We start from the raw sequence: 27,984 nt of genomic DNA, 5'->3' as shown, positions 1-27,984 counted from the left end.
CTAATGACAACCTAATAACAACACCCAACCTCTCACTTGTACCCTAGAGAAGCAGATGTTGACCATTTCAAGGGAAGGAGTGCAAGTAACTTCCTACTCAGGTGTCTGAACGTAGGACAGAGGTCTCTGTATGACCTCACAAAGCTATGGAACTTTCTGGAAAGAAAAACCTTCCAGGCCAAAGTAAACTCACCGGGGTTGGCTAGGCGACTGCTGGTCGGGCCCAGGATCTGATATGGATCTGAGGAAGCAAAAAAGGAAATTAGCTTCACTGTTATTAAAAATATAAAAACAACAGCATTAATAATAAGAATACCCCTGGGGTTTATACTTTTATTTTGGTATCATAGAAAAAACTGATTTCAGAAAACTTTACTACTTTTATATGCAGGCCTCAAAGATCTGGGGCATAGTTATAGTTTTCATCCCCATAATTACAGAAACATAGGATACCAGCAGCATCTTTTTTTTTTTTTTAATTTTCATATTTGGTGTCTAACATTTGTCATTACCGGCAGCAGAATCGTGAAACCATATGGAAAGAAGCTGGCTAATACTCAGTCCTAATGAATAAGGTAAAGGATGGCTCGTTAAATGGGTTTAAAGAAAGGTCTAATGATTCTTAGTCTTTTAAGAGCTCTCTACACACGTCTGTTTTTGTGATGTAGCATTAAAAACACGTGCCTGGAAATCATGCAGCCCAGATTCTAGCCCCAGCTATGTTGCCGACTAACTGATTCACTGGACAGTCTCCGGGTATTGGTTTTCTCATGTGCAAAATGAAAGCATTGTGCTACTTGACTCCTTAGTTCCCTTCTAGTACCAGATTTGACAAGACTGGCCAGAGTTTGTATTTGAGCTATAAAATGATTATTCTTTATATCTCAGTGTATGTAAAACTTCCGTGATTATTTCATTCTATAAAGAACCTTTGTGATTCTGGTTCTGTGAGGTTGGTCTTCCTTTTTTTCAAGGGAGAAAATAGTATAGAGCTGGATCATAACTTGGCCAAGCTGTCAAATGTTTGGTACAATTTTGCTATTTTTGCAAATTGTAACTGCAATTTTAAGAAAATCAACATGACCTTTAGGTTTCTGCTTACAATCATGAATTAACTTGAAGAGTCTTCAAAGCTACCTCGTCTACCTTCTTGCATCCACATATATGTGTCGTAGGTACACAATATGACAACGAAAATATTTTTGGCAGGTAATGTCTAATTTTGTTATTGTTGAGAATTCCTTAGATCCACTGTGTCAAATCCTGTTTGGTTTGTATTTCAGAGTCAGCAGGCTCTTTCTTAACCTTCCTGATGAAATGTAGGTTAATTCTCTATTGCTCTGCCTTTGGTAGAGATGGGAAACAATATTTATCTGTCCCAAAGCAAGTGACTTGTCCAGAACTTACTCTCAGCTGTGTCACACAGAGAAGACACAGAGGTTTGGGAGTGGACACAACAGCTGTCTTCAGATATAGGAAGGCCCTTCCTACAGAACAGGGGGAAGGCTTTCCAGAGAGCAAACTAGAAGGCTTGATGGCAGTTAGAAGGAGGGCGACTTTGGCTCAAATAGTGGAAAGGAGCCTACCGAAACAGTGAACTCGTTACTTATATAAATATTCAAGTAGAGGTGAGGTCATCAAAAGACAAATGTAATAGAAGGATGTTATAGACCTAGTTTCATTCCAAGAGTCTCCCAAGTCCTTGGTTTTAGAAGTTCCCCTGCCTAATTTGTTAAGCTGACCCATTACGGGATGGGGTCATTTCAGAAGACAAGTTGTGTGAAACCTCAAAGGTTTGGACAGCATCTTGGGAGTCTGAGGCTACAGCTCTAGTTGTCTCATAAACCAGCTGGGTGGTTTTTGGCAAATTACTTGACCTCTCTGGGCCTCAGTTTCTTTATTTTACAACATGAGGCGTTGGATCTTTTAATCTTTACATTTGTTCTATTTCCCATAGTCAATGCGTGTTTACCTGTTCTAGGGCCTGGTACTTGTAATTCACAGAGCGATTACAGGGAGTCAAATACAGACCCTCTCGGAAAGAGACCGAAGACACACACTGTCTATTGTCTCAGCCCTCCTCAGTTGACCACACAGAAACAATGGTTGGATAAGGAGCAAAGGAGAGATTACCGATCACGGACAGGTACCTGGTTGGGGCCTTTGTTCAGTATTCTTACTCATTGCTTGTGCTCCTGCAAGTGGGGGGCCTGCGGCAGGGAAAGAAATATGGTAAGTGGGGTCACTCTCTGTGAGGGAAGAGGAACATCTTGTTAAATGCCCTCCACGAGGAACACGAATGTGCTTTGTCATTCATTTGTTCATCCTCTCACTCTCTACTCACTCATTCATTTTAGTTTATAAATATTTATCTGGAATCTACTGGTGCTGGCAGTATTCTTGGGGCTAGAGATTCAGCAATGAACCAGCAGTTCTGGTGGAACTTACCATTTTAATGGAGAGACAATGATAAACAACAAAAAACATACAGCACAGCATGTCTAATGGTGTTGCCACTGTGAACTGCATTTTTAAAGACGAAACTTAGAGGTCCTTAATGGGACAGTGACGTATGCGCGAGCGTCACACGCGCGTCGTGCTTCCGTGTTTCGTGAGCTCCCCTCACGGAACCTCTCACATACAGCCTTTCCACTGCCGCCATAGCTTCTCCATCTGAGCTGCTTCTTGCACGGCTTCTGGCTTACTCTGTCTCTTTCCTCACTACTCCCCTTCTTCCCACTGGTCCATCATATGATATTTAGCTGGCTCAATCTTCTGAAACCATTTCACTCCACCACTGAGATGCCTTGGTGAGTCTTCACCGACTAAAGAATGAAGGTCTACCGTCATACTACCCTTTGTGCCCCTTCCTTACCTTTCCAGAACGCTTCCCTTTGTGCATCCTAAACTCTAGGAACCTGGAGTCCTCACTGACTCCCAGACACGTCAACCTTGCCATCTTTCCCTGGCCCCCATCTCTCCGAGGAGGGTCTGTCTTCCCCATCTCTGCAGGTCCAAATCCTGCCCCTCTTTTGAGAGCCAACTCAAGTGGTTCCAGGCCCACAGTCCTTCCCTGATATCACCCAGATGGAAAGAACTGTGTGTGTGTGTAACCCCTCTCCCCAGCCTGACAGATTGGCCTGGGTCTGGTTCATCTTTGTGGACCCAAGAGTGCCAAGTCTTGGGCCGAGAATAAACAAACAATGAATTGTTTGAAAGGACAATTGCATTGAAAGGAATCCTGGTTATTGCTTGGACATCAGCTGGTCATCCTAACCCCTTCCTGAAAGAAGTCTCTTCACCACTGATTCCTATGCTTGACCCTTCGCTTCCTACAGGTAGCAAGGTGGACCCCTTCTGGTTAGGAGTTTATAGTCATTTTTTATCCCTACTCCCTTAATGGGAGATTTTTTGGGTCAGACTTGAGCACAGATTGATGTGTCAGAGCCCTGCCATCTCCTCCTAAGACAACCCTCCACCTCAGCCACTCATGACACCAGCACAGGGATATTGGTACGATTAAGTTCCAACACTCAGAGGAGGAAAGTCACGAAGGGCCATTATGACGTAAGTGACTGGGTCCAAATCCAGGGACCTTGCATTCATACAGAACCCAGTCCTGAGAAGGCTTCGCACTTCAAAAATTCTGAAACCAAATGCAATGCAACAAAACAGAAGGGTCTGAATGAAAATCCCATACCGTCTTTCAAGGAGCAGATATCACCAGCAGGCCTTAAATTGGCAGTTCATTTGGATGTCCTCCCCCAAAGCAGGACAACAAATGTTCACCCTGTCCTGCTCTATCTCATGGTCCTGTTCTCCACCCCCCTGTTTGTAGAAAAAATGTTTTCCTCCAAATAGTAGTGTGACATTTACTTACTTTTGTTGAGGCCAGAATTCATGTTATTGCCCCATCCTCCTCTCCTGACTGAGTCGTAAGAAGGGTCTGATGAAAAACAACAGGGAGAGGTATGTCAGCATCTCCTGCTTTGCAGAAAGGTGCCACGAGGATTCTCTTTTAGCGATCAGGAGAAATTCAATTTAATCAGCAATGCCTTCGTCAGCCTAAGTTCCGGAAGTGTACTCCTCCTCGGGGTATGGGTGGGAAGGAACATGAATACTGACTGAAAGCTGAAGGAACAGGAAAAATCCTGAATGTGAAGTCAGAGGATTGGTTCCAGTTCTGTCCCTGCCGCCACTTGTTGTGGGACCTTGAATGAATCATTAGGCTTCCCCAAGCTTCAACCTTCTCTAACATGGACAGACAGGAACATGTACACGATTTATCTACCTTAAGGAATTAGGGTAATGTTGGGAACTGCAGCTCTGTGTTCCCCCTCCCCCACCGGCCCCCATATTCACATGTGGATATCTCATCCCCTATGTGATGTGGTGACACTAGGAGGTGCAGGTTTGGGGGGTAATTGGGTCATGAGGCTGGAGCGCTCAGGAGTGGGGTCAGTGCCCTTATAAGAAGAGGCCGTAGAGCTGGCTTGTTTTCTTCTGGCTACGTGAGGATGAGAGAAGTCAATGGTCTCTAATCCAGAAGAAAACTCTCACCAGAACCCCGCCCTGCTGGCACCTTAATCTCGCACTTGAGCCTCTAGACACATGGTAAATAAATACCTATGATTTATAAGCCACTCAGTCTACGGGACTCGTTGCAGTGGCCTGAACGGAGGCAGGTGATAATCAAACGAGACAACGTATGTGAGGTAGCCTATAAATCTTTGTACACATATAAATTAATACAAGTTGAGAAAGAAAAAACTTGTCTACAGTTGTATAACAAGGTCCTTTAAGCAGCTCTGAAGAGATGGGCCGTGTCCAATGCCCTCCACAAGGGCCCATGGTGCTCCTAAAGGTTGATTCCAGCTCCTGACATCAGCACGCTGATGCCAGTGGCGATGGCTCAGGGGTGTCAGCACATTACAGACTCTCCATGCTTTTCCAACAGTAGTGGAGAAGCCTGGGCCCGATGACCACAGAGAAGGGGAGGAGGCCAGAGGTGTGGCTGAAAAGGGGGCAGGACCAAGAAATGAGGACATGGAGAAATGCTTCCCGCCTGGAAGGGCCTAAAGCCTTGCTCCCAGGTTGCCCTGGGGAGCATTCCATTGAGCCGGAACCTTTTGTGGTCCTCACCACTTTCCCCAAAGAGTCCACAGGCCTCCATAACCATGTTCAGACCTTGCATAACTAACTGGCTGGAAGCTTCTTCTCTTCCTTTCTCAATGAGGGGATCCCCATTGCGATACTGAACAGCAGAAGACCTTAAGGATTCAGAATTATGACTTTCAAAGTCTTTCCATGAACAACAACAAAAAACCCCATAAAAGCCACCCGAACAAATGAAGCAAAACCTCATCAAACAACAGCCTGGCAGGGGTGAGACCCAAACCATCCTCCTCCACCCCTTCGGAGCCTCTTGAACAAATTAAAATAAGAACCGAGAAGATGGATGGGGTCAGTCGACTGCTTGTTCTCATCGGTCGTGGCTAAGAAGAACCAAAAGACAAGGACCGGTTTCTTGTGGCAAAACCCACGTGTGGATGCACATTCTGCCTGGCTCTGGCAGAGCCAGCCCAGTTTTTAAATTCCCGTCTGTAGCAGCTGGCATGAAAAGCAAAACAGAAAGTGAGAAAGACGGGGATGGGGATAAAGGACAGAGAAGGGGACAAAAGAGAGACAAAGCTCAACCTGCCGAAGTCGTCTGTTTTTATTTTTATTTGGCAGCCCCCCCACCCCCGCCACCCCACAATTCCTCCTGAGAACGGATTCTTCCTCTTGCCTAAAAACAAAACAAAGCAAAACCAAACCAAAACCCCAACTTGTTTACAAGCCTGGAATGAGGTGGGGGCGCTCATGAGCGTTTTCTGGGACATCTTGCAGGTGTCCACAGAGCGTGTGCAGTGCCGGGAGAAGCAGAAGGAAAGGCGAGATTCTTCAAGATTTCTCTTTGGGGGTGGGGGCGGGGGCGGGGGGGCGGAGAGCAAATGCTGGTCAGGCCTCCAGCAACTTACAGCTGACTCTGGAACAACACTTGGACTGCACAGGTCCACTTATACATGGATCGTTTCCAGTATCGTACTATACACGTATTCTCTCTTTCTTGTGGTTTCCTTAATATTTTCTTTTCTCTAGCCTACTTTATTGTAAGAATACAGCATATAATAGACATAACGTACAAACCATGTGTTAAGCGACTGTTTCATGCGAATGGTAAGGCTTCTGGTCAACAGTAGACTATTCGCAGTTAAGCTTTTGAACAGTTGGAAGTTAGACACTGGTTTCGGACAGTGTGGAGCCCTCGCGTTGTTCAAGGGACAGTCGTAACTGGGAGTCTGTCCTGCATTGTATTCCGTGCGTGGCCAGAGCCTGGATGTGAAGTAATATGGAACAAGTTCCCCATCCCTGCGTATTGAAATAGGAGGAGACGAGTAAGATTGTGGGGAAATACAGGCCACGTGTCAAAGGAGTGGTGGCGATATTAGGGTCCACTGGAGGTTAAGGAGGGAGAGGTGAGTGTAACTGGGGCCGTCTGACTTGAGTGAGACCTCTCTGGGGAGAAGAGAGGGAGCAATCACCATGTTCAAGGCTGTGGTGACAGCAGCCAGCCAAGTGAGATTGTGGGTGTGTGGCACCACCATGAAAAAGGGTGTGGTGGAGAATGGAGCCTGTGGGGAGGTGTGGGATGGATGGGAGCACCTGGGGAAGGAGGCGATTCTCATAGGAACAGAACAGAAAGTGGGATCGAAAGTGACAAGTTCATGCAAAAAGAAAAAAAAAATCAGTAAGTTCCAGGAACTGGTGTGTGTCATCCACAGTTCTGACTCGACTTATGATTTACTGCACTGATAAGATCTCTGTCTCAAAGTTTACTTATTGTTTTCTTCGTCAATCATTATTCTACTGAAGGCTTCCACCCTATCTGAAAGCTATGTTATATCCATTCCGAAGACCCGATTATGGCCACAGCTATAATTACCATCGACTTATCAACTTTGCCTCCTGTTCTTTTACGGCACCTCCAGGAACACAGCAAGCACACAAAGGTTACAGAATGCATGGGTGAGTTCCCGCTAACCACCCGAGGGTGGGTGATGGCTGGATTCTTCTCTAACTCCAAGTGCCCAATCCCGGTGTGAAGCCGATGCTTTATCAGAAAAGTGTTTGGTAACCCCATCTTTCCTGCAATGCCTCAGGGGCTGTGGAGGGCTGCTGTGGGGTGCAATTCTCCCACTGCCCCACCGCAGGGGGAAAGCCTGGCTGCAAAGACTTTCGAAGACCTAACCAACCCCGGAAAGGAAGTGACAGAAACAGAGAGGCCGCCAGCAATCAGCCTGTGCATTTAACAGAGCAATAAATAGCAAGAGGCATCAGCCATCAGCTGGTGTCTTTAGCCAATGATCTCAACTGTCCCAGAGCAGAGTGTGAAATCAGGGCAACACGGACCACGAGGCCCCTCCCTTTTGCTTTTTCATTCCTATCTCCTGGCCTGGAAAGTCCTCCCACTGGCACCTGCGTCCACAAAGGACCCCCTGGGCCCGTTTACTGAGGAGTTTCACAAATGTACTCTTTGGGCACAGGGGTTCGTGGGGACAGCTGCTACATGTAACATTTAAATGAAAACCAGTGTTTTTGGAGTAAGTCCTATTGTAAAGACAAAGCATGATGCTGGAGAAGACCCAGGCCCTGAACCAAGGTCCGGCACTCTGCCTTAGAGTGCTGAAGAACCAGGCGGCCTTGCGGATTAAATGAGATATCCAGGTAAACGCTTAGCACAGTGAGAGGGTGGAGACAGCCTTGGTACATGTTGGCAAGTAATATCATTATCGGCATCATTAGCATACGCCTAAAAAATGTTTAGCCCCAGAGACATGTTCTCTAGCCCTATCCGATACCCATTAACTTCTCCCCTCCCCCACCCCCTTACGCGGTTCTTATTTTTTCCACTTATCGCCTAATTTAATCACTCACTCATATTTGTGGTTTCTGGTCTGCATCTCCTACCCGAACGTCAGGCCCACAGGGGTGGCAATCTTTCTTCTGTTCCCTGATGTAACCGAGCACCTAGACCAGCGTCCCGCACAGAACAAGTGCACAGTAATTCTTTGAATGAATGAATAAATAAGGCCAATATTTTGTCCTTGCCAAAGATACGAGCTTCCTCTTACTGTTTGCTATTTCACTAGCTGAAGAGAATTCAAGGCCCCTACGCTGACTTTCCTTAGGTGGTTCGAGTCTGGGAGACGAAGCGTATAGGCACGTGAGCCCTGTGTGCCCTCGGGGCATAAAGGACAACAGTGCGTGTACTACAAGGCATAGGCCGAAACCTTGTCCCCACAGGGAAGTCAAGGAGCAGACACCATACATCTACATGCCTGCATTTTATTTTACGTAGTTTTAAACAATGTTGTTGAAATGAGGGTTTGTGTGTTGTTTTGTTTTGGTTTTTTTCTCCTAAAAGTCACACAAGGGAAAACCTAGCAGTGTGGTCAGCTCTAGCTCCAGACACACAAACAGAAATATGTCTGTAACCGAAATGGAAAAGCCTGGACTGGGGAGTTAACCCAGCGACTCACATTTCTATGCAAACACCAACCCTTCCTGGGCCCGATGCCTGGCTGTGTCAGAGCCCCGGACCCCTGCGGCCGGCCAGCTCAGGGAAAATTCTCTCGTGGGGTGTTCCGGGTCCACATAGCAGCTTGAGTGGGCACCAAGCCCCGCCTCCACCCCACAGCTCCCAGATGTGTGTGCTGTCTGCGTTCTGAGAACCGTCTTCTTTTCTTTTCTTTTTTTTCTTAACGTATTTTCTATTATTTATTTATTTTTGAGAGAGAGAGAACCAGTCGGGGAGGGGTAGGGAGAGACAGGGACAGAGGGCCCGAAGTGGGCTCTTTGCTGACAGCAGACAGCCCAACGTGGGGCTTGAACTCACTAACCATGAGATCCTGCCCTGAGCCAAGGTCAGATGCTTAACCAACTGAGCCAGCCAAGGGCCCCTGAGAACTGTCTTCTGAAAAGACATGCTAAGGTAGCAGCAGAGGGCCCAGCGTTCAAAAATGTGAACATTCGGGACCAGCAGACCGGTGGACGATCTTCTAACAGGTGGCAGATGGCCTTATCAGCAGAAAAATCACCCAGACTCTGGCAAACTCACTCTCTGGCTTTATAGAATACTAAGATGGCAAATCTCATTGTGATTCCTTTTCAGAGAAGTCACCCAAAGGGCTCCAGCTGGAGCCCATGGTTTCAGGCAGCCCTAAAATCAATTTCTGCCAAAGCAGAGAGGGACCAGAAGCTTGTTCTGGAGACTCTGGGCGTTACTGGGCATTGTCGATAATTCAGCCTCACGTATATAATGGCCTGAACAGTATCTCCATTATGTGATACTCAGTGTGGCTGAATCTGACACTAAATGGCCTCTCAGAATTCAGGAGAGCCTCCCGGAATAGAGAAATATGAGCATGGAGATTTTTGTTTTTTTTCTGAAAAGTCCCTGTTGGAAGGGGAAAGCTTTTTCTGGACATGACCTTCTCATAGACATCCCAGTGTTAACTCCGTTTCTGTGTGAAGCTTTTAAACGGGTCCTAGAAATCTGGCCAACTGACTCAGGAAAGAAAGTTTCTTTCTGCTCTGACGCCCACGGTTGGCTGTCTGAAGGCCTAACGGACCAGGGAACACGCAGCCCTCCACTTTGTCATGACCTCACCCGGAGGCCCACGATGCAGTGACACCAGCACACAAGGGCCTCTCTCTTTATCCCTCACGACACGAGGCCACGCTCTCAGTTACTTGATGGAAAGAGATGAATTTTCCCTGAAACTTCTCTTCGGATTTCTGGTTTTGCCGCTGAAGCATCTGGCAGCACTCAGCCCTGTTTATCCGTGGAGAGCCCAGCTTCTGAATGTAGACCTTTCAGCTGAAGAATGGACAAGGCTGTTCACGCTTAGAGCAGAGGCTTCTCTCAGTCAGATCCATACTTCCTTTCTTGAAAGAGTGAGGATGCCAGAGGAGACCCAGAGCCCTGAACTCCCCAGGAAAAAGCCAAGCCTGCTCAGAAGAAGATACATCCCCTAGACGCTCCCAGGGAAGAACCATGTGGGAGGGTGGGGGGCTACCTTCTTTGTTGTTGGGAGAAGTCTGGGCCAGACGATCCTCCAAAGCCCCTTCTCCCTGTGAGGTCCTGGGCTCTTCTGACGGGCCCAGTCTCTGAGAAGCAGGCCCTACTGACCAATGACCCGACTCAGGCTGCTTTCTTCCCGGCTCTCCTTTGTGTTGCCTTTGACGCTGCCCCCTACTGGTGAAAGCCTGCTCTGCTTCCTGAACCTTCCCAACCCCCACCTCAGAACCGGCTTCTCGTCTGCCACTGTCTCCATGATAATGCCTACCAGCGACCCTGCCAGATGTCTGACCTTCTGGCCTGGCTCTCCCACTTCAAACACAGTGAGCGGCAACTAGCACCTGAGCAGTGGCTGTTTATGCAGGACACAGGAAGTCCCTGTGAAGGTGTCCTTTTCCTGTGGTAAGCCTTGGGGCTTCTCCAGGGCTTATGACACAATGTTTAGAAGCAGTTGGCCTCCGGGGACGCCTGGGTGGCTCAGCCAGTTAAGCGTCCAACTTCGGCTCAGGTCATGATCTCACGGCTCGTGGGCTTGAGCCCCACGTTGGGCTCTGTGCTGACAGCTCAGAGCCTGGAGCCTGTTTTGGATTCTCTCTCTCTCTCTCTCTCTGCCCATGCCCCACTCATGCTCTATCTCTCTCTGTCTCTCAAAAATAAATAAATGTAAAAAAATTTTTTTTTATTAACAAAAAAAAGAAGCAGCAGTTGGCTCTAGGTTCGGATCCTCACTCTGCCATTGTACTCTGCTGGGTGATTCTGGTCAAAAGGTTACTCTGCTTTTTTGAACCTCAGGTCCTTCTTTTCTCAAAAAGATGAGGAACACGTGCTTTATAGGATTGCTCTGAGGAAACAAACATTTGATGAACAGCAACTTAAAAATATACACCATATACTTGTAACTGAGTCAATCTTCCTTGCACCACTAAAATGTTTATCTGGAGAGTGGAGGTTAAAAAGTTCATCAAGGAAGGCCTTGGAAAGGAAGAGAAACCATAAAGGAGAAGAAATAGTTCCATTCCTGTGCTCCTGAATCAGGGATCCCCAAATTGGAATCAAGTGTGGCTCTCTCTCTCTCTCTCTCTGTTTTTTAATGTTTATTTTTCAGAGACAGAGAGAGAGGGAGGAGCAGAGAATCCAAAGTGCGCTCCTGCTGACAGCAGAGAACCCAATGCAAGGCTCAAACTCACCCACTGTGAGATCATGTCCTGAGCTGGAAGTCGGACGCTTAACCGACTGAGCCACCCAGGCGCCCCAAGTGTGGGCTCTCTTTTGAAACAAGAAATGCTTTAGCCTGGACCGTTGTGTGAGAGACACCTCCCTAGAAGATGGCGAGGGGCAGTGGCTATGGGCTGCCTGCTGGTACAGTAGGCTTAGGTGTTAAGAGTCTAGCACAACCCAATGGCTAGCAACTCTAGGTCCCCGCCTGGCCGGCCTCGATGCTCAGAGCTGCGTCCTCACCTCACTTCAACCCGTTCTATAGGAGCAGCCTCGCCTTCACCTCAGTGGCATCTTATGTTCCAAAGAGCAACAGAAGATCTTGGCTTCCACTGAGACCTCAGGAGGAGGGAAATATCTAGGGAAGGCTTTCCTCAAACTTGGAACTCACAGAAAAAAAAACATCCTGGATCAGATTTCCTCTGCTCAAGGATCTTGTCCTGGAATCCAAACAGCCCCTCAGCCTCAGAACCAGCCCCACTGCGTGGAGCATAATGGAGGTACTGTTTAAGATATTATATGTGCGAAGGGAAAAAAGGACATATGAGAAAAATGCCTGAAAAAAAATGGATGGTTTTTAAATACGAAAAGTTTGGAAAGGCGAGTGGCGCATTCGCCAGGCGCGGCCTTGCCATAGTCACGTGACTCTCCCTGCTGAGCCTGGACCCTTCCTTCACTTTGTTTCTCCCATGGGCTCTGTGTCTGAATGACACAGGAGTCTAAATGACGTATTTATTTTGATAAGGCCTCAAAGTGGGATTTTTGGGGCCAGCCTTATGTGGAAAAGCAATCCGCACTGACTAGATTAATTGGGTGTTTGCCCACATTCCCCTCCACATTGGGTCATGTAGACACAACTGAAGTGCAAGGCTTTTGGTCAAACCTGCCTCAGGTTTTAAAAGGCTTCCAAGTAGGAAAAAGAAACGCTAACAGTTCACTTAGGTAACAGGGCTTGAGGAGAAATGCGAGGTAGTCTGTGTTGGGCCCCCTCGGCCCTGCTGAGGACCCAGGTCTGAAGGACCTGCGCTGACATTTTCATGGAGTGGTGGTCCTCACTCGCTCTGGCCATAAAGGGTACCAGCCTGTGTCTGCTCGACAAGTCAGTTTGGGCATCATTTTCTTTTCAAGGCTCTCTGGTGAGAGTCTGATGTTCATTGTTCTTCCTTGTTCTGTCTTCTTGTGAATTCTTCGTATCCCCCTTTGCCTGGCGATAATCATTTGGAAGAGAGGGACTGTGTCTTCCTTGCCTTCGTTTCCCTCGCCCGCTCCAAGATTCCTCCCCTCCCCAATACTAGCTTATTGGACTTCATCGATATCTCCTATCCCACAACCCATTCGTTCATTCAGCCAAATTTTATTGAGAGTCTGCTACTCTGTGAGACACTGCTCTACGTGCTGAGAATACAGTGACGGCTCGATGCACATCCCTGCTCTGTGGAGCTTACATTCAAAACCAACAGCAAACTACATCGTATAGGAGAAGGTGGTGAGTGCTCTGTGGAGCTTACATTCAAAACCAACAGCAAACTACATCGTATAGGAGAAGGTGGTGAGTGCTGTGGAGAAAAGGAAAACACTGAGAGAGAAATAGACAGCCCAGCGGTGGGGAGGGCCTCGCCGAAAATACGTAATTGGAGCGAAGCCTTGAGCTGTCTAATGTCGTGAAAATAGAGCTCTCCCCAGCACCATCATGTTCTCAGGAAGAGCGACCAGACGGGCCTATGTTGATCTGAAAGCCCTCCTGGAAAGTCAATGCCCTTTTACTAGTTCTTTGGTCAGTGAGAATTATTCTGTGTTGGAAGACAGCGAAATTAGTGAAAAAAAAACCTGACAGTGTTCTTTTGACATTTGGGTGAGGGCAGTAAAAGGTGAGAGTCTAGTCCAGGAAAGAGTTCACCAACTTCTGCATATGTAGAATCAGGGTAATTGGTAATGCTAGGGTCTCAGCCTCACGTGGACTTAGGATTGCCATTCAGATCCAGAAACTTAAAATCCCAACACTACGATTTGCCTTTTGACCTGTATCCGAAATGGTTCTCTGGGGCCAGTGTAGGACAAGTGGACAGGTCAGTTCATCGTGAAGGAATACTCCATCTTTGTGGCCTGGCAGGTAAGCATGAAATGCTCTCATCCCTGAGTCCTGTATCCACACAACGAAAACACGGTAGTTAAAGAAGAAGAACCATCACTTCTTGGTAGGTGGAATGCGATCTCACTTATATAATAGAATCAGAGGCTTCTTTTCAGACTGGAAGAGACCTCAGACATTATCTAAACCAGACATGCAAATTAGCACAGGCCTGGAGGCCCAAAGCCTGAGAGAAAGCATATGTGGCCGTATAAGAATTTTAATAGAAATTGAAAGTATGACTCATAGCATAAAAACTGCCATCCTCTAAACTCCCCTAGGATATTGGGCAGGACTGATAATTATTCTGCCGGCAGGCCAAAGACTTTCTAAGCTCACAGATTTTTCAAAATTATAGCAAGAATGATTTTCATCTCTTTGGACAAGTAGTACCTAAATCTTATCAAGCATAAGGTCGTTTGTGGTATTAGTAAGTGCACCTAAAGATTTTCATTAGAAGGAATTCAATAACTTCTCTTTAATCTGTTCCAAGCAGGGAAACAGCTCACTGCAATTAGAACTCTGGGTTGGGGTTCAGAACTCCGTCATTTGCTTCCCATCTCTGCTGGTGACCAGCTGCAAGGGACTTAATCTCTCTGAATCTCAGTTAACCTATCTGTAAAAGGTAGGTACCGGGGGGGGGGGGCGATGATTCTTCTAAATTTAAGAGTTTGGAAACCAAAGGGCCCTTTTAAACCCCACTGGGTTCTACTGAGGAGAAATGAGATCATGTATGTGAAAATGCTTTATATACTCCAAAGTGTCCTATAGAATTATAGCCACTATCCTGTTCTGCTATCCTGTTCCAGAGTTTAATTCATTGGAGATAGGGAGTTAATCTTTCTGTGTCAACCAAAGATAATTTCTTTTGGTTCTCTCTTTAGTGAAGCATAAGAATTGAGTAAATATTGAATTAGATTGTCAAAGACTAGATTTTTCGTCTCCAGTGAATCCATCAACTGGGTCCATCCATCTGTCAATGATATTTACCAAACATCCTGGAAAAAAGGACGTAGGACCAAACTCACAATTCAACACTACGAGGTGATCTTGTAATTAGGTAATTAGGTTCATAGTTTGTGAGTGTGGTCAGGGTTTGAGAGGAGATTGTTGTCTTGGGGAGTAAGGAAGAAATAACTTTGAAGAAGGTGGGACTTGAAATGGGCTTTGAAAGGTGTGTTGAATTTTAATAGACAAAGTAATAATACCACTTAACTACCACTTCCTCTTTAGAGTATGCCTGACACAAGAATCTGAGCTTTATCAAGGAGGCATGTTTAAACTTTTTATTGACCCTCCCATGTGAGAGCTTACAAATCCCCGAGATGAGAGAGGAAAAGCCCACACAAGTCCCAGTTAGTGTTTCTAGCTGTACTCTTTCTTCCTCAAAGACTTGATCTTTCCCCCAAAGGCTCTTTCATGAGAAATAAGTTCTTTATTTTCTTATATAGGAGCTTCTCTAAACTGAGTAAGTTGTTAACATCTATACAAAGAACTTGGGAAAAGCTTTTATATTAAAATAACAAACGATGCTATCAATGTCTTGGCTTTTCACTAGAAGATGCCCCAAACCCCTACACCTCTATCTGGCAGGAAAGAAGCTGCTCTCTCTCTCTCTCTCTCTCTCTCTCTCTGGAGAGAGAGAGAAGATGGAATTTGTCTTATAAGCATGAGACTAAGCAAGCTTCCTTCAAAGACTTTACAATAACTACTTCCTCCAAACAATCTCCCTGTATAATTTCTGTATCAGTATATTTTGCAAAACAAGTGCATTTGGAATATTTTGTTTCGAGGTGGCCACCAGTAGGTCCTCTGGAGCCCTTCTGGACTTCCTATTTTCTTTCCAAAGTACTTTGGGAACTCACTACTCAAAATAGCCACAGGGGTCACTTCTAGTTTCTATTATTAACCAAGACCACATGGTAATAGAAATGGAGTTACATCAACCAAGGCCAATTTCACTTTGAGTCGTAGCTCTGTTATCTGGAATGGGATGAAATGTCTGAGTCAAAGTGAAACTTGGTAGACATGAGAGGCCTAAAATAGCAAGAGTCAAGAGTCTGGAGATGAATTGGAGATTCAGAACTTGAATGGCCCACTTAGTCAGTGTGAGATCCTACCGAGAAACTGGCATTAACTGGGGTGGGAGCTGCACCCCACTGGGCACTGCCATGGGAGGTCCCTCCCCAGTGGCAGGGGAGGAGTTGTTGTCTGCCTGAGGGATTGGAAGGGTGCTCTTGAGGTCAAGTGGCCTCCAAATACTTTCCCACAGCCTTGCACCTTTCCTCTTTCCCCCTCCTAGGTTTACTTAAAGCCATTTTCTCTTCTTAAAATGCAGCAGAGCTCATCCCTTCATTGTCATCAGTCATTAATGTTACTGGGCAAGTTGGTGCTGATTGGGTTCTTGATTTCTCCAGGGAGCATCTAAGAGCAGCTTCAATAAACATATAGACAAAAGACATGCCCAAGGAGGGCAGGAAGGCCAACATGGGAGTTTGAAAGCAGCAAGGACCAGGACTAGGGGCCTGAGTGCCTTTGGGCACAGGGACAGGAAAAGGCCAAAACTGTGGTGGCAGAAAGGGTGCTGATACAGAGCAAGGAAGGCACACTTCTTTTCCCTTAAGTATTCAAATAAAGCTCTGGCTCCCCATGGTGGGGTGATGTCAGGGGACAAGATTTCGGAAGCAATGGAAAGCACTTATTCTAAGAACACAAATCTCTCAGCTCTGACTTCATCCCGGGCCCCTTCACCCAGCACAGGTACACAGGAATTGAGAAGCGTGTGTGGGGTGGGGTGGCTAGAGGGTCCTGGCACATGTCTTCAAAATGCTCACAGGCATTCTGGTATCTTTCTTTCTCCTCCTTGAGAACCATGGGTCAATGAAGCTTATAGAGGCAAGGGATTGCTTACTGGCTGTGATTTGAGGGACGTTTCACAAATAGATTTATTAGACTGATATCTATTCACCCTCATTCTAAAAATTACGACTGTGGGGTGCCTACGTGGCTCAGGTGGTTAAGTGTCCAACTCTTAATATTGGCTCAAGTCGTGATCTCGGTCGTGGGATGGAGCCCTGCCATTGGGCTCCACACTGAGCATGCAGCCTGCTTAAGACTCCCTCTCCCCCGCCCCCTTCCTCTCAAAATAAATAAACACCAAAAAAATTAAGATTAAGTTTGTTGCCATCCTTATTGATTGACCTAGTATTCCATAATATATCATTTCCTTGTCTAGATCTCTTCTCTTTTGCCTTTATTCTTTTAAATGTAATATTGAATACAAAAGAACGTGTAATGTCATGGAAATCGTAAAGCATATTAATGAAAAGCACATCTGTGAAACCACCTAACTTGCTTCTTGAAATGCAGACACTGAGTCAGGTTCCTGATTTTTTGGACCACAGCAGGAATCCCTTAAGCTAATCATGTCACCTTAGTAGCTAGGTGACATCAGCTGTCTGGAAGAAATTGGCCTTTCCATGGGGTGGTGTATGGAATAGGAAGAGGCAACTGTGAGGCCTTGGAACTGCCCTGTGGGCAAGAGGCTGCAGTAACAGACCCAGTTCTCATACTAGCTTTGTGATTTGGGGTTAACTTCTCTGTGCCCCAGTTTTCTCATATGTGAAATGGGAATAATAATAGTACCAACTAAATGAGGTTGTTATGAAGTGCAAACGTGAAGTGAATAGAATGTTCTTGGCATGTGTAACCACTAAGTGAGTGTTAGCTGTTATCATTATAGGGGAAGGTGATAAAAGGAAAGGAAGGAAAGGAGAGGAAGGTTGAAGTCAGTAGGAGTTACATTTTTCCTGCGATGCTACTTTCCTTGGCTTGGTTCTCCTTTGCCTTTTTTTGCAATGGAACACACAGCCGGAGGACCCAGATGTGAAGGGCCTCCAAGGGAAGCTTAAGCTGATCAAAACTGGGCCACAAGGGTGAAGAAGAACCATCATCTTGTGACTAGAATCTGTTCTCGGCAAACTCTTCCCTTTCCTCCTGGATGGGACTGATCATAGCTTCCGAAGAATCACCTTGGGGGTCAAGTGAAGGGGAGATTGGAGGCAAGGTAGAAAGGAAAGGCAAGTTCCATACCACCTCTACATCATATGAAGTCCAAATATCACTCTCAAATTGGGAAACAGCACGAAGAGTTAGTTGTATAGTAAACTCTTGGGAGTCGTTTAAGGCATTTTGCCTATAATTTTCATCCATCGATTCAGTGGCCTTGTCTAAGACAAAGTCCCCATCTCCAAGATGCTTCAAGTCTTATAAGACAAAAGACTACTATGACAGAATTCATTGAATGCTAAACTGGGGAAACAGTGGCTACAAGCAAAGCTCTCTGGGAACAGATGGATGATCATATTGAGGAGATATCATCTGACTTGCACCTTAAGGTGTGAGGCACATTTCTTCTCCATCAAATATTCAACTACAACATTGGCTCTCCATGGTGGGGGTGTTTTGGGGGTGGGGGGGTAGATTTCAGAATGTGGCTTTCTAAGACATAGATTGGGGTGTGGGGCGGGGGGAGACAGAGGAGAAAGGGTATGTGCCATTGGGCAAAGCTGTCCCATTCCTGAACCCTGAAAACACCTAGACTGTTCCGGGACATGTGCCTGTGGATCCTGCCTCGCTCAACCTGGACAGCCTTCAAATACACACACACACACACACACACACACACACACTCACACGGAAAAGCTGGTTTTGCCTCACAATTCCACCATGTTGTGGTGGCAAAGTCAATTGATCTGAGTAACTGAGGAAGCCAAGACTGAGAAGTTCCCACCTGGCACTTTAGGCAGTCACCATAGTTGTGTGTGTGTCTGCCCCATACAACCCTGGAATTCTCTTCCTGCAGTGAAGAGAAACCTCTGAATTCTCTTCCTGCAGTGTGATGTATGGTGGTCTATTTCTTTAAAACAGGCAGTCAGTCAATCCAACATAGATACTGAGGGGAATGATCATAGCAAGAGATCTTTTCTTGGATATATTTTTTTAAAAATCCTCAAAGGAATAAAATGTATACAATTTGAATATTCCTGAGACAGATAAGCTCCTTCAAATAAGGGAACTCCTTCCTTAACTAGAACTAAAGGGGAAAAAAAAAAGAAATGTCCCAACAAAATTCCTCTATACCTTCCTCTAACACTGCAATGGTACAATACTGAAAGTCGTTTGCCTCATTATTCTGGAACAAATTTACACTTGTCTTAGGAAACAGGCTAAGTGTTTCCAATAATTTAGAGAAAGCATGTCCTAGTCGCTGTGTGGAAGCCACACATGTGTGATAACAGTGCACACAGCACACCCATGGAAAAAAATAACAGTGCTTTTACTTAAGAGAAAGGAAGGATAATGGTTACTTAGAAAGTGTCCCAGACAAGCTGTCAAATTGAATTCAGAGAGCTGGAGTCTGACTCCGGGACAGGGCTGGCTGGCTAAATTCCCTTGGGATTGGGGTTTCCTGCCTGCTACAGTTTGGAGACAACGACTCTTTGTTTCCAGCTCTCTCTCTTTCTCTCTCTCTTTCAATCTCTCTCTGGTGAACACACACACACACACACACACACACACACACACACACACAAACATGTAGCTCTCCAAAGAGGGTCAGATCGCAAGCAGACAAAACATTAACTCTGGAATTTCAAAGAAAAACAGTTTAAAAAAAAGTAAAATGGAGAGAGCAAGCTACTGTCTATTCTATAATCATAAATCCTGACTTTGGACCACAGAAACAGCACTCTCTCTCTCTCTCTTTCTCTCTCTCTCTCTCTCTCTCACACACACACACACACACACACACACACACACACACATTCAGCAATCATCCCTGCTTTGCTAAAAATGGATTAGGGGTGTTTCACCATAAAGGAAAAACATATAATGACAAAGTTCTTAACAGGCCCTCCTGTGAGGCCTCAATACCCTTAAATTCTAAGTGCATGTTAACCATCTAACCTGCTCCATTAGAGAGGTTATTTACTCCCTAAAAATAACAGGAGCTCACCTCACAGTGGTACACATGTTCCAGAGCAATCCCCCACGTGCTGCCCTGTCCGAGGCGTGCCCACGCCCAACCCCACACTCACCCTCCCCTCCTGCAGAGACACTACACTCAGGAGGCTGCCCGAAGCCCACTCTCCCCCAAATGCTGTACTCAGAGACGCATCACCCTCATGCACTACGCGACACGCACAGTGCACAGCTTTAGGAATACGTATTCTGAGCTCATCTCTGTGTCTTTTCCCATCAAAACGAAACTTCTCAAGGCATCTTTTAACTTGTGGAAAATTTCAGAGGCGTAGAAACGCAGAGACAGAAGTCGACGGAAGCGTAGAGGGCCCTTTATCCTGCTTTAACAAGCAAGGACTCAGGGCCAGTGTCCTTTTAGCTCTCCTCCCACCCACTCCTCCTCCCCAGCCCCCATTATTTTGAAACAGATTCCTGGCTCTGGGTTCCTTTGCTGAGCTTCCTGTCCCACAGGGAGACGCCCAAGGGGACTTGGTCTCTCAGCTTCACGTGAGCCACCCAGAGTCCATGCAGGGCCCCCTACCTCAAGCCCATGTCACCCATGAGCCTTGTTGGGAGGCCTTGCTGCTCCCACGGGGCATGCTCATACACCCCCAGAGAAGCTCCCCTGGTCCCCTTCCCCAAATCGAGCCTGAACACATATGGCGCCTCCACACTGCGGCCCCCACACATACATGGCAGGCCCAGACCCACTGATTGGTGTTGGGGTCGACCACCTTCCCCTGGTTTCCACAGCCATTTCCAAGACTTCCAGGGGTGTCCCATCTTTAACTGCGACCTCGAAAATTAAATCATCTAAAGGACACCCCAGAGAGGATGTAATGCAGGGGGAATGGCAAGATCTGGTGATACATCACCCATACTCCACCACACACTATTTAATTGCTTACTGGCGTAATCTACAGATCTCTGATTCCAAGCCCCTTGATGGCAGGTGCTGGTTGGCACACCATGTTTCTGGGGCTCCACCCAGTGTCCCAAACACAGTAGGTTCTTAATAAATGAAGAGGTGACGGAATAAGGTGGAGAAGGACGCGAATCACAGAATTTTGGTCCCTTTCTGACCAAGGTACCGAGTGACTTTAAGCTCTGCCACTTGCCTTCACTCCCCGTGTGGTCTCAGCCGGGCCCACGTCACCTCTGGCCTCACATCTCTTTGGGATGTGCATTTAATGATTCTTTCATCTCTCCATGAGTCTCAGAGAACTTCTTGTACGTAGCATGTGTTTTTCTAACTGATTATATGCAATTTCATTTTACTCCTTATGAGTTCCACGTGCATCTCCCCAAGAAGACCTTACGCACTGCCGGTGTCTCACCCGTGGTATTGCCACGCCAGGTGATATGCTAAGGTACCCTTCTCAGCCTTCGGCACAGTGTCAGCAAATGGGAACCCCTCAAAAATATTCTAACTATTTTGCAATAATGCCAACTATTATTACAATTCATGGAGCAAACATGGAGCACTTATTGGAAAGTCAGATACCACACTAATAAGTGATTTATGAGTACTGTATCAGCCCTCGAGGGGTACTAAAATTGTCCTCATGTTATACATTAGGAAACTGACACAGAAAAAGTAAGTGACTTGTCCAGGATCATACAGTCTGTGTACAGTTTTTTCTTTTTTTAAACTTATTCATTTATTTTGAGAGAGAGAGAGAGAGAGAGAGAGAGCATGAGCTGGGGAGGAGCAGAGACCGAGAGAGAGAAAAAGAGAATCCCAAGCAGATTCTAAGCTGTCAGCACGGAGCCTGATGCGGGGCTTGAACTCATGAACTGTGAGATCATGACCCGAGCCAAAGTCAGATGCTCAACTGACTAAGTCACCCAGGCACCCTGAGGTTTTTTTATATAATTTTTTAAATGTTTATTTTTGAGAGAGAGACAGAGTGAGACAGAGTGAGAGCAGGGGAGGAGGCAGAGAAAGAGGCAGACAAAGAGTCCAAAGCAGGCTCCAGGCTCCGAGCTGTCAGCACAAAGCCTGACGCGGGGCTTGAACTCATGGACCACGAGATCATGACCCGAGCTGAAGTCAGACGCTTAACCAGCTGAGTCACCCAGGTGCCCCAAGTCACCCCTAGTTTTTAATTAAGATGCTACAATGCCGAAGTAAGAGAGGAATATCTACCTTAGGTAAATTCAGAGCATGAATTAAATAATTTAGTTAATTCAAATTATCATTACATGCTTGAATTAAATATGTTGAGATGATGATATGAGAAACAACCTGGAGGGAGGAAAGAAGCCAGAGGCTTACGTTTGAGCCCTGCTGTACCCTAAGACCTGGATGACTTCAAATGAACCCCGTAATCTCTGTGCCTAGTTTTCATTACCTACAGAATGAAATAATAATAATAATAATACCAGCCCTGCTGTCTCATGGTGATGGCATGAGGTGCAAATGAGATAATGGATGTGCAAATGCTTGGCAAACAATAAAGGGCTGCAAAAAAGGGGCTGTTGCTATGTGCACAGGCCCCTGCCATCTGGAAATCTCCTTGAGGGAAGCCGGGCTCTTGTTAGCACGATCTTCAGTGCCAGCTAGGCATTTCTCTCCAAAAGATGCGGAAAGGTAGTTTCTCCCCCCCTCTTTCCCATACTTGGAGTGTAAGCAGACAGACTTTTTATCCATCAGCCAAGGCAACTGCTAGCGATGGCTATTCCACAGGCTGACAATCTACCCGCAGTGGAGAAGTGGTTTTGCATTTAGCAGCCGGTTCTGAAAGCCTTCCCAGGCTGGGGCAAGAAGCTCAGTGCTACATGGGCCCTTGGCAGGTTTATGAGTTCCAGGAGTTAATAAACAAGGAGCTCAATATCCTCTGACTTTTGGAGAGGCAGAGGTATTTAAATAGATCCAGCATGAGGAGCTAAGGAAATGAGGGTTTAGCCATGCAAAGCAGCCCTGGACCAGAGGGGTGCGCTGATGACTGCATTTTAATTTTCCAGCTGAGAGCACTGGGGGTCCCTAAGGTTTACCCAGAAAACAAGGTGGAGCTCTGACCTGCACCCCCAAACACACTCCCACCTCCACATGGAAGGCAGAGAGAACAGGTTTGGAGTTAGTGGTCCCGGCTCCAGGTTGCGGATGTACCTGGTAAGGCCACTTAACTTCCAGAACCCCAGTGTCCTCCCTATAAAATCAAGGTACCGATACCATATGTATTATTTAGATACATACGGTGAGGGCTTATAAGAGGAATTTCTGAGATGTGAAGTGAGGTGCTAATGTAAATTTGTTAAAATCAGTGATAACGATCACATCATCAATGACAATGATGAAGAGAATGAATCCTGATCACGTGGTCCCTTCACTCAACCCACACCTTCATCAGTCAACCTGTAGGTCCCAGGCTTCCTTCACGAGAGGCCAGGAAAGGTCAAGATCAACCCCCGCAGTGCATCTCCAGGAAAACCCTGGTCAGGGGAGGCTCTGAGCTGGTCTCCTTCTCCTCTTTCTGGTTTGTGTCTGCACTGTAGCATAGGCTTCCCAATTTGGGCTGCAGCTTATGAGAGTAAACTGGAGAGCTTTAAAAAATTCCCAATGTGCATGTGTCACTCCTAGATATTCTGAAGTAGAATTGGTCATGTCTGGGGCCTGGGCATCAACATTTTAATCATTTTTTTCATTTAAATTTTTCATTTTTTTTTATTGTGCCAAAACATCCATCGCAGAATTTACTGTTCTATTTTTCAGTGTACATTTCAGGGGCATCAAGTACGTTCGTGTTGTGTAACTTTCACCGTTGGAACTTTTTCATCATTCCAAACTGAAACTCTGTACCCATTCAACGACAGCTCCCCATTCCCCCCTCCTCCTGGTCCCAGGAACCATCATTCTATGTTCCTTCTCTATGGATTTGCCTACTCAAGGTGCCTCGTAGGAGTGGAGTCGTACAATATCCGCTCTCGGGCACCAGTGTTTTTCAAAAGCTCTCTCAGTGATTCTCTGTGCAGTTCAGACTAGAACAGTCAGGGGTTGGGTATGACTTCATCTTTGGGAAAAGAGAACAGTACAGGGGCATGGAAGGAGATGACACTGGGGAAAACTGTGGCCACAGGGGAAAATAATGGGCAAAGTTTCAGATCTCTGCTGTGACAACATATAGGCCAGATACTGTCTGCATGGAAATCGGGCCAGAAGGGAAAAGCTGTATTTGCCAGGGAGACCATCTGAAGCAGGGAAACCTTGACTCCTACAACCGGGGTTGAGTCTTTGCTGTGCTGTTGACCAGCTGTGTGCTCCTTCAGCAAACCACTTAAAGTTGCTGAACCTCGCTTTCTCTCTCCCCAAAACGGAGAGAGTCTTAACTACCTCTCAGGATGTTTCCAGGTCAGAAGCGGAGGCAAAGCAAGAGGGTGTCTAAGGTATTACAAAACCTTATATAGACGACGGTTGTGGCTGCTATCGTAAATGGGTAACAATTGCTTCTGTCCTAATTTATTTTTTTAAAGTGCATTAGCCTTGATAAGTAAAGTCAAGCGAGCACAACTGTTTTAACTGGGTCCAATCTGCGAGTATAGAATACGTTGGGTAAAGCGGCTTAGAGACTGCTATAAATTAATTTTAAAAATCAAGCCTTATTTCCTGGGCACAAATGACCCTCCGAGGGTGCAATCATTTGCAAGAGACAAGCTGGAAGGGTGATTATGCCATTTTAAAGAAAAAGGCACTCTCATTTGATAAGTGAATGGAAGAAGCACAATAGACATCATCTCTTCAACTTCTTTCCTTTGTGTGTGATGCCAGCACCTGCCCTTTGTGAGGCACAACACACACACGCACGCACGCACGCACGCACACACAGCTCTGTTGCTCTAGAAGAACTCTGGGCTTGTTTGGGGCTGTGTGTGTGTCTTATTCCAACAACGTGGAGTCAAGGTGGCTCGGTGTTTTCTCTTGAGTTTTCCATTTAATGTTTTCAGTAATCAAGACAGCTATTAGAGAAAAAGCAGGAGAGGAAGAGAGAGAGGGAGAGAGAGAGGGAAAGAGGTGGGGAGGAGAGTGAAAAGGAAGGAGAGAGAAGCCTGATTAGCTTTGTCTTGCTAATGCACTTTGTTTTGTGGATGATGGGCCTTTCAGACAGATTCAGACCACCTCACAAGGGGGGAGGCAACACAGAAGCAAGACAGCTCAAGTGGAAAGCTTTACTGGGGACAAAAGATGCACCTGCAAAGCACAGACTTAATGGTCTCTAGAGGCCAGGGCCGATGTTGGGAGATAAATGCCCCGGCACCACCTGAATGAGGTCCTGGCAGCGTGCGTTTGCCTGGATACTACAGTTAATTCATTTCAGAAGAGGGGTTGTTGCCCAGCAAGAGCGAGCTACTCCTGCAATAAGCCTGAATAAGCCCAGTGGCACTGCAAATGCTCGGCCGCCCTGTACACAAAGGAGCCAAGGGAAGGAAATGCAGTATGGTAGGTAAAGGAGAGGGCTGAAAGCTAAGACCCCTGGAGGAGTAATGAGCTGCAGCTCATCAATGCAGCTCAATTCAGACTTGCTTCTAAACGAAAGTCTTTATTTTAAGCCCATTATCAGATATTCTCTCATTGGCTCGGCCCCAGTCTCACTGGTTGCCAGCAGGGTTTAGCCTGAACAACTGAAGGAACTTTGAAGGATCTCCTTCTTTTCCTTTCCTCCCCTTCCCTTTCTCTCTCTCTCCCTTCAGTCCTTCTTTTTCGCTTACCCCCTTCTTTCCAAGAGCTGGATCCTTATCCTCAAATGAAATTTTAACTCAATAAATAAACCAGATCAAAACAGTGTGGCCCTGATGAAGGCGGAGCCCTCACCTGCGGTTCTAGAACATCCCTTTAGAAGCCCAGAGCTCAAGAGTCAAACCCCTACTGACTTAGTTCAGTCCTTTTATTTGACAGGAAACGAAGATGCGGGGCATGAAGTGATCTCCCCAGACCAAGCCAAGGGTGCCCTGACCTCGAATTTAATATGTTTGTCACTATAATATATTTTCTCTATTAAGACATGTGCAACATGATGTTAACTAGGTCAGCAAGTAAAATGTGGCTTGGACTGCAGAATGAGTCAATATGACTTTAGCTTTCATGGCAAAATCCAAAAAAATGTGATTTGGAAAGGAAAACAGTAGCATGGACCCAGCGTGGGGTAGGAGGCGGGGGAGAGGAAATAAATGAAACCACAAAAGTTTAAAAGCAGATTCACCATGTTGTATATTCCTTTCACTAAATTCTCTGGTTATCATCTGATTATAAATTGTTAACAGGAAACACAAAGTTCTATGTGATCAAAGGTGTGACCATGGCCAAAACACCCATGCTTTTTGGGTCTGCTTCCTCCATAACTCACGAGGATTCTGAATCAATGTTCCTTAAGGCTTTTCTGTTAGAAGAGCTTCATGTTTCTCTGAAATCTTATGCTGAGCTATACTACATGCAACCTACATGGAAAATTTCTGCCTTCATTCATTCAATTTTACACCAGATGTACATTATATATATATATATATATATATATATATATATATATGTAATATTATATATATTTATATGATTTACTGTCATTATATATGTACAATATATATATTGTGCATTATTATATATATTACATACATATAATATATATATGTATGATTTATTGTCAAATTGCTTTCCATACAACACCCAGTGCTCATCCCAACAAACTGAGGGTTGATGGGGGGTGGGGAGAGGGCAAAGTGAGTGATGGGCATACAGCAGATGTACAAAAGTGGCAAAGTAGAAAGTCAAGGAAGGGAGTGTGTTCATCAGACTCCTATTCGCTCTTTAAGCCGCCACTCAAAATTCTCCTCCTCCGTGGATTTTCTTTTTTTTTTTCTTTTTGCCTTGGGCCGATTTTTTTCACTTACATTTTTTCTCCCTTAAACTAGGTACCATGAATCATTCACTTGTTTAAATGCCTAGAATCTAGGGGAGCCTGGGTGGCTCAGTCGGTTAAGCATCCGACTTCGCTCAGGTCATGATCTCACCATCCATGAGTTCGAGCCCCGCGTCGGGCTCTGTGCTGACAGCTCAGAGCCTGGAGCCTGCTTCAGATTCTGTGTCTCCCTCTCTGTCTGACCCTCCCCCGTTCATGCTCTGTCTCTCTCTGTCTCAAAAATAAATAAACATTAAAAATAAATAAATAAATAAATAAATAAATAAATAAATAAAATAAATGCCTAGAATCTAACACAGTATCTGGAACAACACATCCTCACAATGTTTCGTAAATAAGATGTGGAGAGGTGCTATTGCAATCAAATCCTCACTGGTAAATACCATTTGTTGAGGTTGTTCCTGTCTCTCTCAATTAAACCAAACCCACTAGACCAAATCCCCACATCACCACTTTAAAAATAAATTGGCGTTGCTAAAATTTGTTAGGAAAAAAAAGAGACCCTTAAAATGTGGCTTTGCAAGAATCCTTAAAAATCTTCATTTCATTATCTTCAACAGAAAAAAGCCCCCAACTTCCAGCTTTGAAAGGGTGCAGTCCTCTAAGAGCAACAGCTTTTATTTCATGGAGTAACAATGTCAAGTCCTATCTTTGATATCATTACAAGATATTTAAAAACCTTGCTGTATTTTTTAAAATGTTTTTATTTTTATTCCTGAGAGAGAGAGTGTGTGTGTGTGTGAGCAGGGGAGAGGGGCAGAAGGGGAGAGAGAGAGCCTCAAGCTCAAGCAGGCTCAAGCAGGCTTCATGCTCAGTGTGGAGCCCAATGCAGGATTCGATCCCATGACCCCAGGATCATGACCTGACCTGAAACAAGAGTCCGACGCTCAACAACTGAGCCAACCAGGTGCCCCAAAACCTTGCTGCATTTTTGCAGTTAGTGCAAGCGGGATATGCTTTGGCTTCTTTCCTTGTATGCTAGAAAAATCTGAGCAGAACAAAAGATTTGGTGCTTGAAAATTAACAAAGGGAAACCTCAATAAAATGGAGTTGGGGGGCCAGAGAGACCTAGTGGGGGGAGGGGGGCAGTACAACTCACATGTCAATTACAGGAAGAATGGTCAATTACAGACTTCAACAGATGTGTCAATGACCTACCACAACAGATGAATCTCAACACGAAAGAATCATCAGTTACAGGTTCCAACAGGGAAAGATGTACATAATATCTCCTATAAGAAATCAGCTACCCCCTGCACCTCAGCCAATGAGAAGCTGTCATCACCCCCGAACTCTTACTTGTCTCCAGTGGACTTACATTCACAACTCCTCCCAACTTCCTCCATGTTCTCCATAAAATAATGTTCCTCTCTCCTTTGTTTGTTGGGCTGACCTATGCTTTCGCCATAGCTTGTTTATCCTGAATTGCTATTCTCTGCCCTTCCCACATAAACCAGTTTTTGCTCATAAAATAACCACCGATCTTGTTTTTAAGGTTAAGAGTGCACCGATTTGGAGTTCCCCACGCCAATCTTAACAGCATGGAACCGTGCCGTTCCTGGGACTGAAGAAAATGCATGAGAGAACAG

At 45.7% G+C, this 27,984-nt stretch overlaps 1 protein-coding gene and 1 long non-coding RNA gene across 3 annotated transcripts in view; one reads left to right on the top strand and one right to left on the bottom strand.

Annotated features, from left to right (window-relative positions):
• Positions 1-27,984, bottom strand: part of FLI1 (Fli-1 proto-oncogene, ETS transcription factor) — a 122,043-nt gene that overhangs the window by 4,328 nt on the left and 89,731 nt on the right. For both annotated transcript variants that reach the window (XM_042957787.1, XM_042957786.1), the window contains exons 6-8: positions 3,881-3,946; positions 2,151-2,210; positions 194-241 (exon numbers count right to left, since the gene is read on the bottom strand). In XM_042957787.1, the coding sequence (XP_042813721.1) occupies positions 194-241; positions 2,151-2,210; positions 3,881-3,946 (174 nt within the window). The remainder of the gene's footprint in view (positions 1-193; positions 242-2,150; positions 2,211-3,880; positions 3,947-27,984) is intronic.
• On the top strand, positions 202-27,984 carry LOC107179670. The gene is made up of 3 exons (XR_006208120.1): positions 202-2,146; positions 13,963-14,091; positions 27,891-27,984. It is a non-coding gene; the product is annotated as an uncharacterized LOC107179670 (long non-coding RNA).

The sequence above is a fragment of the Panthera tigris genome, chromosome D1 (assembly GCF_018350195.1).
Source record: "Panthera tigris isolate Pti1 chromosome D1, P.tigris_Pti1_mat1.1, whole genome shotgun sequence".
Lineage (NCBI taxonomy): Eukaryota > Metazoa > Chordata > Mammalia > Carnivora > Felidae > Panthera > Panthera tigris.
The sequence above is the reverse complement of the archived record's forward strand: the minus strand, read 5'-3'. Positions and strand labels throughout refer to the sequence as shown.